Below are 19,661 nucleotides of genomic sequence, written 5' to 3'. Positions count from 1 at the left end.
GGTAGCAGACGTCTCCGAAAACGTCGAAGCACTTTTGCAAATATGCGGTATCTTGATAAACCGAGCAGATATTTGATGTTTACACAGCTACTTTCTCGCCTGAAAATATGTTAAAAGTTTATTTTGTGACCGAGAAAGATTAGTATGAGTAATTTTAAAACTTAGTAGCGGCCGCCATTGTTGGAAACTGGAGTTTGGCTGGGCCGCGCTATGAATTCTGGGATATGGTAGGCCACGAAGGACACACCCGACCCATCCTTCAAATTCGGGGAAAAGGAGGACGCATTTGTTGGCTGCATTCGGAGGAGTCTACGAATTTGGACAGCCTTCGACGTGTCGCTGTGACGTAATCGGTCTACAAATGCGGCCTCAGGAGGATGCAGCCCATGAATTTGGACACGACCTACATGTTTGTACATCAGCTTATCAAATCCTGTCTGCTGTCTTCATTTATTACTCTTCACCTGCTTCACTGTCACTGTGTGGGCGGAGCTGTCTGAGCCCTGCCCACACAGACACAGCTCCTCTCTGGAGCAAAACTTCTGCTTCATCTCCGCCTCTTTTCTTCATCCTCCACCTCTCTTTTCTCTTCTTCGGTGTTCTGCAGCCACAGAGCCTCACAGCCATTAGCACGCCCATACCTGAGCAGCTAGCATTACCCAGCATGCCGTGCAGCAGTGTCAGTTTGTAAATGTGCAAGAATTCCTGCTCCAAACTGTTTCACAGAGTGCTGTGTGCCGTGACCTTTGACCTGCTAAAGACAGTCAGCTGTGGATTATTCATTGTTGTGTCTGATACTTAGAACTGTGAGGAAGAAGCTACACAGTTAATCAGGGTCCCCTCTCTCTGAATCAGGAAAGGTGGTGTAGAATAAGGAGGGGATGTTTTTCTCATTATCATTTAATATTTTAATATGGCATTATTAGTTCATTAGAAGTATATAACCAGCTTTGCATTAAGCATAAATTGAAGTTTTTGACCTTACATTATCTTTTGCATTTACAGTGATGGCTATAATTTCAGTTTGATCTTTCCTTGCAGGTACCAGAATAATAACATGATTTTTCATTGCAGATGTAACCATGATCATTCCATACACATTGCAGTTTGTTGCTTATTCTAGAGTTGTGCTCAAGGTAATTAAAGGTTAAAAGCTACAGCCAGCGCGAGTCTGGCTGATCTATGGAGGGCAAAGGCTTTGAGCTTGGAAGGCCGCACGCGCTTACACAGCACTTATAAGATGTTATTCTTGGTGATTTTGTGCTTAGTCATGTTTTAATATGTTTTAAGTAGAAGTAGCTGATCCAGCAATATTCATTTAATATTATATACTTGATTTAGAGCAATACACACTGATGGTCTTAACAAATGAAAGAGTCCTTGTAGCTGCCATGTTGTGTCTTAGCAGGGTACAGACGGTTCCAGGAGACGGGGGCAGTCAGCGTCTGCCCTCGGGAAGGAGACAATGTTATTCTTTGTGTTAAATAAAATTGTCAACATTGATTGTATTACACCTGTCACTACGCAGTAAAAAGTAGTCATTAAAAGTGAATATTGAAAGAGGCTTGGTTAAGTCTTGACACACTGCGTTGGCTGTGTGTCTTACCAAGCAGATCACAAGGAGACAGTGACCCTTGGAGGAGTGAAAGTAATTCTGAAAGCTAACAGGCAGACATTGCGGAGTGATCCAGAAGGAGGAGCCGTATAACGTCACAAAAAGGGAGGTAAGCCTGTGTTCTAGGACAATGGCTGACGGCCCGAGCATGACACCTACTGGGCACAGAGGCTATAAGCCTCTGAAGGACCAGCTGGAACAGCTAAAAAGAGCCATTCGCCTGGCTTTTCCTGGATCATCAAAATTAGCTGAGAAGGAATGCAAAGCAATGGAAGCTGAGCTAAGCAAGCTTATTGCTTCCCAACAGAGAGGGCTGGATGACAAAATAGCCCTAAGTCTTGTGCTCAAAATAGAAAGAGAGAGATGTGAGCAGCAACTGGAACAACTGCAAACCGAGGCAGAGAAAAGTTCAATTAACTGGAGAATTAACCAACAAATCAAGAAACTACAGCAAACTCATGCAAAGTGTTGCAAGTGGATGTTCTTGTGGAACGGAGCATCTTCCTGGATGGAGGAGGATGACACAGCTGAAACAGAAGATATGGAAAGCATAATGGAGGCTTTGAAACAACTGAAAGAGCAAAATAAGAAGCTGGAAGACCAAATGAAGAACTGGATTCCAAAACCAGGAGATGCTAACAAGTATCACACAGCAGAGATTCTTCCTTGGGCCACATTAACATCTAATGCCGTAGGACGACAACATGTCATGCCTGTAATGACCCTCAGAGGAGGACAAGTTCAGGGCCCAGATGGACAGACGGCAGCGGTTGTAGGAGGAGTAGCTGATGTTGAATACACCAGAGCACCACTGGTGTTTCATAATGAAGGGCCTATGACAGTTAAATGTCAGTCCCTGAGTGGGGAAGGGAAAGAGATAACATCAGCCGCAGAGGAAGGCTTGCCTTCGCCTTCTTGTTCACATGAGAGAGGAGACAGGCCAAAAGCCGAAGCATCAAGAGAGAGCCTGCCAGACCAGACTGGAGAAGCGGATTGGACCCCAACAAACGAGGAAATGATTTCACCGGTGGAAAGGATAGCACAACCGGCTTTTATTGAGCTTCCAACACCAGCAAGAGAAGAGCAGGCCCAAACCAGGTCAAAACATTCCAAAGCAATGGCCAAGTCAGACACATGGGCAGGAGAAGTATTCGGACGAATGCTTGAAGCCCCGCAAGGGCTATTGGAAGTATTAAATACGCTGAAGACCGTAAAGGACAAAATGACCAAAAGCATGGCAGAAGAGGAGAGCGACAATGATTCATCTACCTCAGAGGAGGAAGAAGATGATGAAGATAACGACAGAGGAGGAGTCGCGTCAGAACCAAGTATAGCCAGGAATCTTAGGTCAAGACAGGTGAAAAAAGAGCAGGGACAGAGGAGGCCTATTTTTAAGAGTTCAAAAGGCAAAGAATGAACCTAAATTTGAAAAACAAATTGGCAAAAATCTGCGCGCAAACAGGGCTAAATTGGGTCGCAGCCCGGCCGGTTGCGTTGATGACCATAAGATGTTCTGCTAATCAATCCACAGGTTTTACACGATATGAGCTGCAAACCGGGAGACAGTTTCCGGCACCTTGGACGGTGGGCTCGGTTGAACGGGACAAAAAGGGGAACCGGTCCCACGCAGACTACTGGAACGAGTTAAAGGCGCTTGTGTCCAGTTTCACAAAACAGGCGGCTGGTGAAGGGCCCACAGGAGAAGGAGAGGTCCCGGACGCGAAAACAGTGTGGCTGAGAGTCATCAAACGAAAGTGGAAGGAGCCCCGCTGGACTGGTCCATATGAGGTATCGGCTCGGACGGCGACAGCGGTCCAACTGAAGGGGAAAGGCGACACCTGGTATCACTGGACGCAGTGCGCAGCCGCGCACGAGGGCTTGGTGGGGAAGGATCAATCTCCACCCAACACAGGTGAAATTGAGCGGCAGAATAAACCCTCACACCTGTGCAACGGGCCGACCGGTGGTCTACCCGGAAGGTCGAAGAAAGAAGAGCAGTCAAGGAGGAGATCGCCGCGCCAACGAAAAGGAGCGGTACCACACTGAACACCTAAAACAAGAGAGAGGCTCTGATAAAGGGCTTTGAACTTTTTACTACACCATAACATTCACATACCACCATGCCATCACAACAATTAGACACTGGTGATGAAAGAAGAGTTTCAAAAGCCATCACAATGTTCAAAATTATTATGAGTTTGATGTTAACTATGTTGCTAATCATGGCTATTTGTTTTTTGATTTGTTTGTTGCAGACCGACCCGGGAAGCCAGTCTGAGCACGGAGGCCATGCCAGTCCGGCGTTGTTTGATACACCAAGTACATCACGCGTGGTCCATAGTGATTTAAGGTTGCGGGCAAGAGTGAAGCGCGAGGTCTCTGGTAAAAAGGATGAGTGTCTCAGCACATATGGTGGTTTAGAATTAGATTATGTTATTGGCTCCACAACTTCCTTTACGTTTGATCTGTGTGATGTTGTTAATTGCAGGGACGTCGGCAGTGCTTGGAGGGGATACAATGTGTGGGTCTGTTGGGATTATTCAGTGAGTACGCACTGCGAGAGGGGAAATCGTCCTTATGACAGCTGGTGCCGTAATTGGGACCAGGTAAGGGGTTACACTGGGCAAAATTGGGAACCGTTAGAATCAGGATCAGAAAACGGGCTTAAACTACAGAGGGATTTCAGCCCCTCTGGAAACGCGTTAACCTTATCATTGGGGAATTGGCATCGCAAACAATCTATGTATTTGGTTCTGGGGGTGGAAATAGCGGGGGTTGATCCAAAAGGGTTAAGAACGCAAGAACGTAGATAGGATCAATTATGTTCACTATAATGTACTGAGGCTCTCTAACCTCACCAGAGACGGCATGGAGGGGTTGGCGGAGCAGGTGGGTCCGACCTCGTTAATGGGAGTGCAGAATAGAATGGCCCTTGGTATGTCGTTAGCGGACAAAAAGGGGGCGTTTGTCCTATATTGGCCGATCAGTGTTGTAATTTTATTCCAAACAAGACTGCTCCAAATGTGTCGGTAACCAAGGCTCTGGAGGGCCTAAAGAGCCTTTCTGAAACTATGCATGATCACTCCGGTGTTGATAGTCCGTTGGAAGGCTGGCTGACCTGAGTGTTCGGACGGTGGAAGGGGGTCATCGCTTCGGTCATGTTTTCTTTGTCTGTTGTGGTGGGTATTATGGTTATTTGTTGTTGTCTCATCCCTTGTGCCAGAAGAATGTTCAAAAGTATGTCTGTGAGGGCAGTGGACCCTGGAGTCATTACTCCAATGTCCATGATGCCAATGATGCATGTGGAACTGAATGTGTAGGCCAAGGAGGGACACAACTGTTTGTGACCTCTGGATTCTCCAGAGGTCAACAGAGGGAATTGTAGAATAAGGAGGGGATGTTTTTCTCATTATCATTTAATATTTTAATATGGCATTATTAGTTCATTAGAAGTATATAACCAGCTTTGCATTAAGCATAAATTGAAGTTTTTGACCTTACATTATCTTTTGCATTTACAGTGATGGCTATAATTTCAGTTTGATCTTTCCTTGCAGGTACCAGAATAATAACATGATTTTTCATTGCAGATGTAACCATGATCATTCCATACACATTGCAGTTTGTTGCTTATTCTAGAGTTGTGCTCAAGGTAATTAAAGGTTAAAAGCTACAGCCAGCGCGAGTCTGGCTGATCTATGGAGGGCAAAGGCTTTGAGCTTGGAAGGCCGCACGCGCTTACACAGCACTTATAAGATGTTATTCTTGGTGATTTTGTGCTTAGTCATGTTTTAATATGTTTTAAGTAGAAGTAGCTGATCCAGCAATATTCATTTAATATTATATACTTGATTTAGAGCAATACACACTGATGGTCTTAACAAATGAAAGAGTCCTTGTAGCTGCCATGTTGTGTCTTAGCAGGGTACAGACGGTTCCAGGAGACGGGGGCAGTCAGCGTCTGCCCTCGGGAAGGAGACAATGTTATTCTTTGTGTTAAATAAAATTGTCAACATTGATTGTATTACACCTGTCACTACGCATGAGGGGGCGTTCTAATACCCTGATTTCATAAAACTATGGTGATGTGTTTTTTGAGATGAGATCTGAGACTGTCTGCATACAGTGTCCATCTCCCACGTGTGTGATCATTAAATCATCGTTTGACTCAACCCGACCGGACCAGTGTTGTTATTGTGGGTTTTTCCTCTGGTGTCCATCCCCAATATTTTTGAACCTTAACAGTGGGCAGGCCGCGTGTGGGCCGCGGGCCATACGTTGAGTATCACTGTTTGAAATGTGAACATTGTTCTGCTGCAGTCAATGGACTAAACCAGAGAAGAAGAAAACAGACTTTACCATGAAGATCCTCAGTGTGGATCAGTATAATATCAGCCTGATGTCTGCAGTTTAGTGTCAGCACAACTTTCACATCATATTCATCTCAGCACAACTAAAACATGCTGACTGACCTCAGAGTTTCAAATCGACATCGTGGATTCTCCCGAAAACCACACAGATGCTTCACTCCTGAACCCTTCAGGTTGCTGTAGGTTCCACTCAGGTCCACCTCTGTGGGATACGAGGGGTTGGACTTCAGTGCTGCTGCCAGATATTCAAGGCCAATATCTGACAAACCACAGCTCTTCAATCTGTATAAAGAATGAAAGATGTAAGTTTATTAGACAAAGTGCTTGAAATCATTCAGTGTTTCATCATCTGTTCAGAGCTGAAGAAGGTTCAGAATGTAGAAGTTTAGAAAATGGAAACTCCAAACAGCTGAAGCCAACAGGAAGCAGCTTCAAACAAACACAACAAGAGAAAAAACTCTGAATGTTTCACATTAAAGTCGTACATGTCTCATAAAAACAGGACAAAGACTTGAAAAAGTCGTGTTTTTCCTTCCAGGAACCAAATGGCTTCACTTTTAAAGGTGAAGTGTGACAGAAATGGACATATTTGAAGTCCAACACCTTTTTCCAGTCACATTATTAAAGCAGACAAACTACAAGCTCATTTTCATTCCAACAAGTCATCTTCTGACCTGGACTAACAACACTGGTCTCTATGTGCAGCTGGCTGTGAGACCAGTGCTCAGGGAGCGTCTACAAAGTGCAACACTGAAAGAACATCACACACTCATTTGCTTCCAGCACTTTCACACAAACATCTACTGTCATCATTCATGTTCCTGCTCCTCTGGATTCACACGGAGCCTCTGCTCATGCCGTTGCCATGGTGAATCATAGTATGTGGCTCCATAACTCAGACTGAGCATGCTCAGAGCTGATTGGCCCGACTCTGATCAGCTGATCTAGAAGAGGAAACTCTGCTATATGTACATTATTACATCTACACCTGAATCACAACACTCACACAAATATATCAACTGTGTTTAATATTTTGGCACGTAGATCATTTATGTGCTTCAGCTCTTCTTACATTTTACCACCAACATGTTTCAAAAGGAGCAGCTTTTACTTTGAAGGCCAGCTGTCTGTGTTTCCTGTTTTCATTGTTGGATAATGAAATAAGTCGATGCTTCAGTGCTTTGAATTGTTACACAAAGCAAAGTTTTCTCGTTGTTCAGGCAGAATCGAGCGTTGAAGAATGAATTCACACGTCAATAAACATTTTCATCAGCACAAGCAGGACAATGAAAGCAGGAAATACCCCAAACTGCCATTTCTCATTCTACAACTTCAACAACTGCACATGAATTATACTTCATACACAGACCCACAGTCTCTGATTGCTCTGAAATCTCACTGACAGCCAATAGAAATAAAGAAAAGTCCAGACTGACAGTCTCTGTGGGGTTAGGCAGTGAACTGCTCACGCTGCGTTAAAGTGCATCACAAACTATTGGAATTGGATCCAACTTTGTGAAGCAGATTTCTTCTCAGCTGCTGTTTTGAACATTTCCTCATGAACTGTATTAAACTCTGTAAATGAACTGAGAACTATTTCTACATTTGAAACTATGGATTCATTTTCCCGTTCACTTCTGTACCTTAGTGTATAAATGAATGTTAGACTGGGCTCCATGGAAACACTTGGACTGGTCTCAGCTGCCTTCTTTCTGTAGTCCTTTCTCTTCTCCAGCTTCTGTTTGAAATTCTCTCACAGAGCCTGAAACCTGCTTTGCTGTCATGTTTGGGCCTGTGTTCCTCTGCTTTAACACAAACCTCACCACAGCAGCTGTGTGGGTCGTCTCTGTAGCAGCCAGATCAGCTTCTGATACATGAACATCATCACAGCTCCTAACTTCACCTTTATTAGCTTTGACATTCATGTCTTTCTTTTCTCTGTCTGTTTCCACACAAGCTCAAAGTCTCTGCAGCCTGAAATATAGAAACACAACAACAGCTGCAGTCAGTGAACTCACCTCAGAGTCTCCAGTCGACAGTTTGGACTCTCCAGTCCAGCACACAGAAGCTTCACTGCTGAATCCTGCAGATTGTTGTTACCAATGTCCAGCTCTGTCAGATGGGAGGGGATGGACTTCAGAGCCGAGGCCACAACTTCACAGTGAGTCTCTGAGAGTCCACAGTCAGCCAGTCTGAGATTACAGAAAATATAAAATATGTTATTATAAAAGCAGAAAGTCTGCATTATAAACACAGACTGAATGTATATGAAGACAAAACAGAGTGAGGTCATAATCTGATGAACATCTGCTCTTCACATCTGTGCTTCAGCTCCTCTTACTGTGTTTGACATGACACAACGATTCAGTCTCTCTCAGACCTGCAGACTTTTAATGAGAATCTTTGTTTGGCTTTAATCTGCAGATGAAGGAGGAAGATGGTGTCACATTTAGGCTTCCATAATGTCCACAGTCTGTCACTGAGATCTGATCCAGAGTCAGAGTGAAGACACACATGTGGACTGTTTCCTGTCTTGAATCTAGAACATTTTGAATGAGCTCAGCTCAGTGAAGAGTTCCAGCTGGAAAGATGATCTCTGTTCGCTACCTGCTGCTGTCAGGTACGACTGTTCACGTCCACACTCAGGAAAAATCTGCTGACTGTCACCAAACGGAGCAGAAATGTCATCACTGGACAATAATGATGAATGAACTCAGAGCTGCTGATATCACATCTGATTTCAGGGGAACTAAACTAAAAAGGAACAAATAGAAACAACCATCATGACTCTGTTTGACCTTCAGATCAGAAACTATGGTTCAGAACAGCAGCAGGATTTCAGGCACTGTCACATCCTCAACATCCATATTCCAAATGCTCTTCCTGACAGGACACTCTTTGTTCCCACTCAGGGAGTTTCCATGTGTACAAATCATTTCTGAATCTCAGTAGACTGGGAGGTTTTTCCATCTCATGAATCTCTTTCCTAACATCAAACTAGATAAATCAAACAAAGGAACTGGAGTCTGTCTAATTTCTGACCCCAGTAAAGTTTGTACTGGGATACCCCGACATACTCTCTCTCCATCTGCTCCCACAGCCTCATATTCACAGCTGGCCCTTCTCTCAGCATCCACACTCAGGGTGGGGGCGGGGTCAACACCAGTCAAAACCATTGCTTTGGCCTTATGGCCATTTTATTAGTGTGCGTTTCTGAGTAACAAGCAGGACTACGCACAGGTGTTTGGACATGTGTGGACCCGACCTACACTTAAACTTCTTAAATCCTCTGTTTCTGTGTCACCAGCTACACTTTTAATATTAATATATTCACTCCGACATTTTTGGAGAGCGGTCAGAGCTCGTACACTGCAGACAAACATGTCTCCCAGCACACAGCTGACTGTCAACTCTCTGAGATTGGATATGATTCATTTAGATTATATCTGTAAGGTGAAGTTTATCTCGGTGTTTATTTGTTCCTGAGGAAGTCAGCTCGGCTCAGATTAAACTTTAATAACTGAACAATTTCAATGAACCTTAACGCCTCCCTGGAGCATATATGGAACTGAATCAGTCACTTTTCTTTATTTCCTGATGTTCATATGTGACATACATGTTTTAACCATTAATCTGGAATTAAACTGACATTTAATGTATTTTAAGGAGGAAAGAGAAATTTCACCAGAGGATGTTGATGCTGTTCATGGAGACTGAAGACAGAATGATTTATCTGTCTTAATATTTCTGCTGCTCTTTCCTCAGGTGTAAAAATATTTTAACTGTTGGTTTTAATTCAAAATCAATGGTTAAAATGTTAAAATACCAACAAACTTGTGGCGTTAGTGTTGATATTCTGTGAGTTTCTTAAAGAGATCACACAGGTACAGGACATATTTTATGTTCAGGTTTATGCATGTTTGCGGTGAGATGTGCATGTAGTGGGCTGTTATGTTGTAAACTGTGTGGATGTGTTTGGGAACAGAAAGATTATTTTACTGCATAAAACGGCGCTGATCAGCTGTTTCTGCCGCTGACACACTCGGCCGGTGAACCACCTGACTCACACAGGCTCTCCTCCTCCACAGTCCTCGTTTATGAAGAGCTTTACAAACACAACATCACGGCTAACAGCTGGATTCTCCCGTTTCAGTGCCAAACAGCCACTTCCTGCTACAGACAGTAAAGTGGACAGTTCGGCGCTAAACATGTGTTTAAAACTTTAAGCTCTTATTTGTTAAAGCCAGCTTCACAGACAGATCTGTGTCAGTGTTTTAGAGCAGGGCTCAGTGGTGTAAACCAGCCTTTATATGTGTTTCATCTCTATTTTTACATTAAACTGAACCAAAACACTGAAACCTTCACCTGATATGTCTGTGTAGGTTCTCATCATACAGTCATGGTAATCTAAGGAGCCTGGAAAGAAAAGTGACTTCTTTAAGTTTCTTGAAGACGTTTCATCTCTTGAAACCTCTGCTGATAATCACCCACACCCTTTTTTACAGCTTGGCTCATGTGATGAGCCACATGATCAATAGTTGGTCAGCGACCCTCTTAAGGGACACTCCCACTAGGATTAAAATCTGGGACTCTCCACTTTTTGGTTTTAGAAGTGAAGAAGCTGAATGTTCGGATTAAACATCTTCAAGACACTTAAAGCAGTGCACTCGCTTTTCTTTCTAAGCGGCCTTTCTTAGATCACCTGATATAACCTGAGTAAATTATGTCGGGTTTGAAAACTCTGCAGCATGACCCGGGTGTTGCTGGTGGCATCATGAGCTTAGACCCCTCAGTCAGCTCGGTCTAAAGTCATCGTCAGCACTAACAGGCACAAATAGGCTCTAACGTGACAAACTGACCCGACATTTAAAGAGTGCCCACTACAGTCTCAGCTAAAACATATTAAAATGTGCAACGCCAAGGACTGTACACTGGACTCCATTTCAGTGCAAAATAATAAAACAAAGTAAATCCATCCAATCTCCTCTGCCTGTCCTTATCATCAATAAAAACAATTAATAAAACAGAAAATCATAGAAACAGTCATCTTTGTTATTGCATCATCACACATCAGTTCCCAGTAACTAGTCAGAATGAGACGTTGTTTTCATCTTTCTCACACTCATCTCACTCCCCGGTCACAACAGGTGGTGACTTTAACAGGTGTTACAACCTGGCTCAAAGCTGCAAAAGAGGGCGGAGACTGAAAACAGAGACTGGTTTCATTTTGAAGTTCTTAATAACCTCGGCTAAAGATGACACCAGACAGCGTGACAGGGTCTGACAACGAGTGGTGGCGTCGTCCTAGCCGACCTCGGCAGTTATTCACACGCCATGACCAAAAACTCCTGCAGTGTGACAGCAGATAGAGGAGGAGTCACAGAGGAGCGTAACAGCTGTGACAGATGCAACAGGAGGACGAGCTCCAACAGTAAACACACTGAAGACAGGAAAGCAGTCACGAGTGATGTTGGTCCTGTTTTTATCTCCACTAAAACCTCTCTAACGTCACATGTAACAGAACACAGACACGTCTGATTATCAGGGACCACGACCCACATCTTTGCCTCACTATGTTTATAAGAAGAGACTGAAAATAATGATTCTCCCAACACATCACCAACACTTTTATGGCAAACAGATAATAGTGAGTGACAAGAGGTCAACTGTTTCATATGCAGTTATCAGGGTAAATACATTTAAACCAAAGACACTGGAAGAGTAAAGGAAAGGAACTGAAGGTGACAATTCAAGAAGCTCAACAGAAGTCAAATGTAACATGATCAAGATTCCCTGTTAAAATATACTATGTTAATAATAGTGTATAGTACAATAGTATACTATACACTGTTATTAGTATAGTAGTATACTTGTCACACAGTGGAAATTTGTGTTTTTATGTTTTATCAATCTGTGTATTGGTACATAGTGTTGATTTTATTTGCATGATTTTATTGTGATATTTATATTGCATGGTTTTATCCTCATACTTATATTATGTGTGTTAATGTTGTTGTACCATATTCCTTTAATCCACTGAGGACTAAACAGATGGGGGCGTTCCCCAAGGTGGCCTATCAGCTGCCAGATTGACCTGTTAAAGGGGATGGTGAGCGCAGAGACAAGAGGAGCGACGCACGAAAGGTGAGCAGGAGAAAAAGGAATGCGTGTAAGCCCGCACGTGTGTTGAAGGAACTGCTGCCTGACTGTGGGGCGCCGCGAGTCGTTCGGCGATCCAGTCCCAACTGCAGGAACAGCAACAGTGGGTGGCGATGGCCCTCAATTCACAACAGGGCAGGGATGCCCCTCTGCCTGCATCTGACGGTGCTACGAGGGAGGCTGTGTGCAGGTGTCGAGTGGGGCGAGACTGTGCGGCGACGCGCTGTCAGGAGACAGGTCTGCGACAGGAGCCCCCTCCTTGTTCTTCTGGCCGGCGTGGTTTCCATCCCGGAAGAGAAATTCCTCTCCTGTTTCAGATAAGGCACATTCGCCCGCGTGTGGCTGTACTGTGGGATTATGGGACTGTGGGAGGGTAATTTTAGCATATGGAAAACATTTTTTTAGCTTTGTTTTAATAGTGTATAGTTATTTCTGCCGGCAGGGTTTTTAGCGCATTGAGAACACTCTTTTTATTGTATACGGGGGATTTTAACTTGTATTTGTGATTCTGGCTGTGTTTTTTATGGAAATAAATGGTGTGTGTTCAAAGCCAGCTTAGTTTCTGTGCCCTGAGCGCTGACCCGCTTGCTCCCCTTCCTCTTGTATGTGAACGGACTTGGAGGTGAAGATTTAGGTCCACCAGTCTTAGCGGCTACATAATTTTGGCGTTTGTCGACAGGATACAAGTTTGGGAGCAGTGTTCAGTACCTGGGGTACAGATATAGATGATAGAATGCTAAGTGTTTAAATCAGCTACCCTTGTTGAGGGTTGTGAGCAAGGGGTGTACAGAAAAGACGTTTTATTGCCACGTGAGTATTCATGAGTAGTGTTCATCCACAAGGGATATCAGAGGAGCTGAGCTGAGAGGAGTCAGTGTTCTGATAATCCCATACATTAGCTATGCTATGTGGTCACGAAATGGAAGAACAGCAGGTTACCTGGATGTGGCAATTGGACTGTATAACTCACCTATGCTGTAACTTTTCTAGGATGCATTCAAAGGAACTCGTTGGTAGCAGATTATTGCTGATGTTTCATGTGTTATGTGTAAAGAAGGGACTACCAGAGACACAGTAGCCAGCAAGGCCAAGTGTTGTTCAGCCACCCTCCTGGACAGAACACCTGAATGTTGTGACAGGGACTGTCACAGTTAAAATATGGGGGGATGTCACACAGTGGAAATTTGTATTTATCTTGTATATTGTTTTTATTCAGATTTTTAGTGTTTATTTATGAGTGACGTTTTATTTGCATTGTTTTATTCTGTTTCTATTGCATGGGCTTTAGTGTTTTATGTGACACAGTTTTTAATCCACTGTGGACTGGCTACACATGGGACAAATTAGCTGATAGGGACCACCTGCTGAGGCATGGGTGTGTCAGCTGTGTAAAGACCTTTTAAAAGCAGGCTAGCTGAGCACTGAAGGAGAGAAGCCCAAGACTGGAAGGCTAATGCTAGATGGCCAGCGTGACACGGCGACCCAGTCCTGACCTCATGGAACGGCAACAGTAGGAGACAACGCGTGTGATTGGCAGCAGGTTTACTATCTGTTATTTTACAGGACACTGATGCAAGGGGAGCTGTGGCGGTGGTCGCATGATGGATTCGGGTGCAGAACGCAAGCTGGGCTGGGATATGATGGGCCAGTGGAAGGACAAGATGGGAGGCTCTTGCTTGTCTGCCGAAGACGGGGCTGGCGTGGACTCTGCTCTAAAGCCGGAATTCCTGGCCTGCTGATGGACCCATAATGAACATGTGGCATAATTATAGCAGGGGTTTGTTAGTGAATATAGAAAATGGTAGTTTTACGGGTTCTAGGATTGTTTTATTTAGTTTTACTAAATTGACAACCTTGTATCACGTACATTTTAAGGGTGTTTTTATTTGTGCTCCCTGGCCCAGTAATAAACTGTTCCTGATCAGACCTGCTTCATCTCTGTGCCCTCGGTGTCTGACTCGCTTGTATTTTAAAGAAGCTTTCTTTTTAGAGGACATTCTGGCGCGACTGCTTTAGTGTCCCCATGTGTTACATACTATGCTAATAATAGTGTACAGTAGAATCCTAAATCTGCAAATGTTGAAAACTTCTATACAATCTCAATATTATGGAGGATCAGAAGAGTCAAAACACATCAAAATACATTTCATGCTTCATTAATAAATTGTGCAATAAAACATGAGTACATTTATTTCATTTTAAAAAACATTTTTGAATTCCAATTTTTAAAATGATTTTAAAATCTTTTAAAAAATAAAATCAAAGATTTACTTTGTACATTTAAAATGGTGATTCCACTCCTCATTTGAAAATCCATTTCTTCACTGCATTTCCCTTTCCTGTTAGCTCAGGATTACCATATTAGGTATTAGCTGACCTCTGACCTTATATTCCACTTGTGTGGTGTCAGAGTCTGGTCTCTGTTTTCACAGAGGATGTGGTTCTGTTGGCTTCATCAGGTGATGGCCTCCAGCTCACAGTGGAGCTGTTCTCAGCAGAGTGTGCAGCCGTGTGAATGAGGATCAGCATCATGGTCCTCAGCTGGGAAAGGGTGGAGTGCCCACTCTGGGTCACAGACAACTTCCTGCCCCAGGTGGAGGAGTCTGAGTATCTCAGGGTTGAGTAAAGAAGGGGGAGGGGAGCAGGAATCAACAGACAGACTGTTGCTGCGGTAACAGTGAGGTGGACGCTGTACTGGTCTGTCGTGGTGAAGAGAGAGAGCTGAGCGTGACAGCGAAGCTCTAAATTTACCGGTCGATCTACGTCCCTGCCCTCACCTATGGTCACGAGCTGTGGGCAGTGACGGGAAGAACCAGATCATGGTTACAAGTGGGGCAAATAAATTTTCTCTGAAGGGTAGCTGGTGTCTCCCTTGGAGACGGGGTGAGGAGAATCCCCTTCACAAAAACTAATCAAGTGAACAAGACTCTCCAGGAGGGAAACATTTAAATATCCAAGTCTACCATAAAGAGAAAACTGCATGAAGGTAAACACAGATGGTGCATTACAATTCACTGCATGTGTTTTACATGAAGAATGGAGGATATACCGTCCACTTTCACTCTGTCTTTAGCAGCAAGTGGCTCTTTGTTGTTTGGCTAGCTGCACTGAAACAGGAGAATCCAGCTGTTAGCCGTAATGTTGGTGTTTGTAAAGCACTTTATAACCAAGGACTGTGTTTTTAATTTAAACATTAAACTATTAACCGACACTGATCAATGATGTAATGATCACATCTGGACTCACCGAGCCTTTCTGCAGTTCCTCACAGCTGGAATCAGTCCCAGTCGTCCCTCCTTTGAAGCTTTGTACTTCTGCAGGTCAAACTCATCCAGAACCTCCTCTGACATCTGCAGCATGAAGGCCAGAGCTGAGCAGTGGATCATAGAGAGGTCCTTTGACCTTTTCTTTGACTTCAGGAACTCTTGGATCTCCTGATGTACTGAGAGGTCGTTCATCTCCATCAGACAGTGGAAGATGTTGATGTTTCTGTCAGGACAGGAATTAAACTTCTTGTTATTCTTCAGGTTCTTGATGACTCTCTGGATGGTTTCTGGACTGTTCTCTGTCTGACCCAGCAGACCTCCTAAGAGTCTCTGGTTGGACTCCAGACAGAGGCCATGAAGGAAGCGGACAAACAGGTCCAGGTGGCCATTTTTACTCTGGAGGGATTTCTCCATGGCTCGTTTAAGGAAATCATCCAGAGATGACTCTCTGTATTTTTTTCCCAGGAAGTCCTTCAGCACCTCTGTCTTCCTGTTGGTGAAACAGTGGAACATGTAGACTGCAGCCAGAAACTCCTGGATGCTCAGATGAACAAAGCAGTAGACTGGTTTCTGGAAGATCACACACTCTCTTTTGAAGATCTCTGTACAAACTCCTGAGTACACCGAGGCCTCTGTCACATCCAGACCACACTGCTCCAGGTCTTCTTGGTAGAACATGATGTTTCCTTTCTCCAGATGTTCAAACGCCAGCCTCCCCAGCTTCAGAAGAACTTCCCTGTCAGCCTCCGTCAGCTCCTGTGGACTCGTCTCATGTCCCTCGTGGTACTTGTTCTTCTTCCTCTTTGTCTGAACCAGCAGGAAGTGTGAGTACATGTCAGTCAGGGTCTTGGGCAGCTCTCCTCTCTGCTCTGTAGTCAACATGTGCTCCAGAACTGTAGCAGTGATCCAGCAGAAGACTGGGATTCTACACATGATGTGGAGGCTCCTGGATGTCTTCATGTGGGAGATGATTCTGCTGGACAGCTCTTCATCACTGAATCTCCTCCTGAAGTACTCCTCCTTCTGGGCGTCAGTGAAGCCTCGTACTTCTGTTAGCCTGTCAACACATGTAGGAGGGATCTGATTGGCTGCTGCAGGTCGGGAAGTTATCCAGACGAGAGCCGAGGGAAGCAGATTCCCCTGGATGAGGTTTGTCAGCAGCTGGCTGACTGAAGACTTCTGTGTGACATCAGACAGCAGCTTCCTGTTGGTGAAATCCAATGAAAGTCTGCTTTCATCCAGGCCGTCAAAGATGAACAAAAGCTGAGAGACAGCCAGCTTCTCTGCTGTGACCTTCTGTAATGTTGGATGGAAAACATGGAGCAGCTCCAGAAGACTGTACTGCTCATCTCTGATCAGGTTCAGCTCCCTGAATGAAAGCAGAACCACCACACTGACATGTTGGTTCTCCAAGCCCTCTGCCCAGTCCAGAGTGAACTTCTGCACTGAGAAGGTTTTTCCAACACCAGCCACGCCGTTGGTCAGAACCACTCTGATGGGTCTCTGTTGGTCAGGTAAGGCTTTAAAGATGTCCTGGCACCTGATTGGAGTGTCATGGAGGGCGTCCATCTTGGAAGCTGTCTCCAGCTGCCTCACCTCATGTTGGCTATGAACCTCTTCACTCTGTCCCTCTGTGATGTAGAGCTCAGTGTAGATCCTGTTGAGGAGAGTTCTACTTCCTGTTTCATCACTTCCTTCAGTCACACGTTCACATCTCCTCCTCAGACTGATCTTATGTTCATCTAAAACCTCCTGCAGACCAACATCTGCTGAAAGAAAGAAAAACAGAAAGAAAACTCTTCAATGTCTGAACAACAACAAGAAGTCCAGTTTTCAGAAATGAGTCCATCAGCAGACAGATGTTCAGTCTTACTTTGTACACAGCTGCTCTGACTGGCTGTCTGCAGTCCAGCTCTGCTTCTGGATCTTTCTCCACACTGGGGACAGGACCAGTCTCCTGATGAAGCAGACTGGTCCCAGTATGAGGAGATGCACTGTCTGCAGAACCAGTGTCCACAGCTGGTAGAGACTGGATCCTTCAGGACGTCCTGACACAAAGCACAGCAGGACAGCTGCTCCTCCTCACAGACACCACTCCTCTTCCTCTTCCTCCCTCTGTGAACACATTTCTTTATCACTAAAATCATTGACTGTCAGTGACAAACATCCAGATTTGATGACACTGTGCAGAAGCTCTGATGGTCACAGAGAAAAGTCAAAGTGGAGAAACTTGTGTTTGAGTTCAGAATCCAAGTTTCCTTTGCTGTTCCTGCCTGTCTTATTAAACACAGAGTGATCAGCCTACAAACTCCACAGTAAAAGCCTTCATCACAGAGCCAATCAGGCAGAAGCTTCTGCACCATCAGGACACAAACAGAGAGGAGCTTCTATCCTCAGACCATCCAAGTCCTAAATCAGAACATGCTCCCCTCATAGCATCACCATCAGGGTTTAAACAGGACCTTACATCATGTTCTTGTCTCACTGTCATATTTCAGATCATACCTGATTCATTATGACGTCACACGCTGCTACACTGATCCTGCTGCTTCATTACTGCTGATATTACTCTGCTCACTCTGTTCAGTTACTCTGTTTACATCACTTTGCTCATTTGCTTTGTTCTGCTTGCACTGCTCTGTCAGTACATGCTGTGCTAATGTGGCACAAAGCACTTTAACATTACATCTGCACAATGTTTCATTATTTCATTTAATGATTGTTTCTAATGTTTTGTCCAGTCACAGGAGCAGCTCAGCACATTTCACTGTGTTGTACGTGTATGACGATGCCTGTGACAAATAAACAGCCTCGGACTCTTCAATCTTCTGCATTTCTTTGGAGATCAGCTCAGTGGCCTGTTGAGACCATCTTTCTATTTCTGATGACTCAGTTCAGATTATTATCCTGATACTTTCTTTTAAAATGTGATGAAATCATTTATCTGATGTTCTGACACAAATACACCAAAACAATCCCAAACAGCACAAACCACCACGTTACACACAGTGTAATAAAAATACAGGCAACTACAAATAAAAACACTTTAAAATATAAACTAAAATTACAAAGTGGTCACAGAATTTCAAACACCCGTAAATGAGTCAGCAGCTCTCTTACATGGTCAGCTGAGCTCCATGATTGAAGAACATTGTTGCTGCAGGTTCATGACTGAAGTCTGGAGGTTTGTTTTTGGACCAGTCACTCCTCACAGACACACAGCTGGATACTGGAGACTGTGACCTCTGACCTCTGCAAACACAACCACATTGCATTCATTTCACATCAATTAGTACACCACAAAAGGCATGCAAGGAACACAGTATGAAGGCAAACTTCTGGCGTCAATAACATTCAACAGGTCAGGTGGAAACTTTTCTCAGATTTGATTCATGTTTTTATAGAACGATCCAGCTAAAAAAAATATACCATTAGGTCAGGGGTCAGCAACCTTCAGGACCCAAAGAGCCATTTGGAGCCAGTTTCCACGCAAAAGAAAACACTGGGAGCCACAAATACTTTTTGACATCTAGAATGAAGATAACACTGTATATACTGTTTTTTACCTTTATGCTTTGTGTGAACAACTAAGGTGTGTTGCTTATGAAATCCATGAAGTGCTACAGAGAAAATTACATGTTATTTATGTAATGAACACATTTGAACTCTTAAAGAAATATAACCAAAGGAAAGACACCCAGCCGAACTAAAATGATGTAGCAAACAAAAACTGCTGTGAGCCGCCACCCTTATATCTCCTTTGTGCTTTTGGAGCCTTGACCTGACTTTTAAAAAATAATTGGAAAAAAAGCTCTATGCTGCTGAAAGATGAAAAATAGATATTTGCAAAATTCTGCCTAAATATGTATTTTACCTGGTTAATGTGTGTGGCGGGGCGTGGTCAGCAGCGGCGAGGCGGACGCACCTGAGCGGCACCCGCAATCACGCCTCGCCGCCTTAACGTCTGTGCTGTTGTGTTGGTGTGTGTCGGGCTGTGAGCTGCAAAGCTACAGCTGGCTGTGTGCGTACAGCAACCATGTGTGAAAAGTGGTCAATAAAGAGAAGCTGAAAAGCGTGTTCATGCAAACATCGTCGGGTCTGCCGTGATATGTTTACAACGGGACTTCTGCTCCTGAACCTCTGCGCACAGCGTCTGCAGGTCGGGGCTGTACGAAGTCACTTTCATCTTTACAGGACTGTAAGCTGTCGTCTGTGAGGCGTGAGCGGTGTTTGTTTTTAACGTAGTTCACG

General features: G+C 44.2%; 1 protein-coding gene across 1 annotated transcript; it reads right to left on the bottom strand.

Moving 5' to 3' along the window:
- Positions 1-7,999: 7,999 nt before the first annotated feature.
- Positions 8,000-17,557, bottom strand: LOC146548232 (protein NLRC3-like). Its single transcript, XM_085266312.1, has 3 exons — positions 17,284-17,557; positions 15,391-17,179; positions 8,000-8,177 (listed from the first exon to the last, which is right to left on the bottom strand). Exons 1-3 carry the CDS (start codon positions 17,555-17,557, stop codon positions 8,000-8,002), a joined length of 2,241 nt encoding a protein of 746 aa, XP_085122438.1.
- Positions 17,558-19,661: the final 2,104 nt, after the last annotated feature.

Source organism: Mchenga conophoros, linkage group LG23 (genome assembly GCF_057382185.1).
Source record: "Mchenga conophoros isolate Kocher_MC1m ecotype Shallow Benthic linkage group LG23, M_conophoros_male_GT1.1, whole genome shotgun sequence".
Lineage (NCBI taxonomy): Eukaryota > Metazoa > Chordata > Actinopteri > Cichliformes > Cichlidae > Mchenga > Mchenga conophoros.
This window is presented reverse-complemented; position numbering and strand designations above follow the sequence as displayed.

Coding starts and splice junctions, on each gene's coding strand:
- LOC146548232 (XM_085266312.1), bottom strand. CDS start 17,557: ATGATTTTAGTGATAAAGAAATGTGTTCACAGAGGGAGGAAGAGGAAG. Junction 17,180..17,283: donor TCAGAGCAGCTGTGTACAAA/GTAAGACTGAAC, acceptor TCTTTCTTTCAG/CAGATGTTGGTCTGCAGGAG. Junction 8,178..15,390: donor AGGAACTGCAGAAAGGCTCG/GTGAGTCCAGAT, acceptor CTGTAATCTCAG/ACTGGCTGACTGTGGACTCT.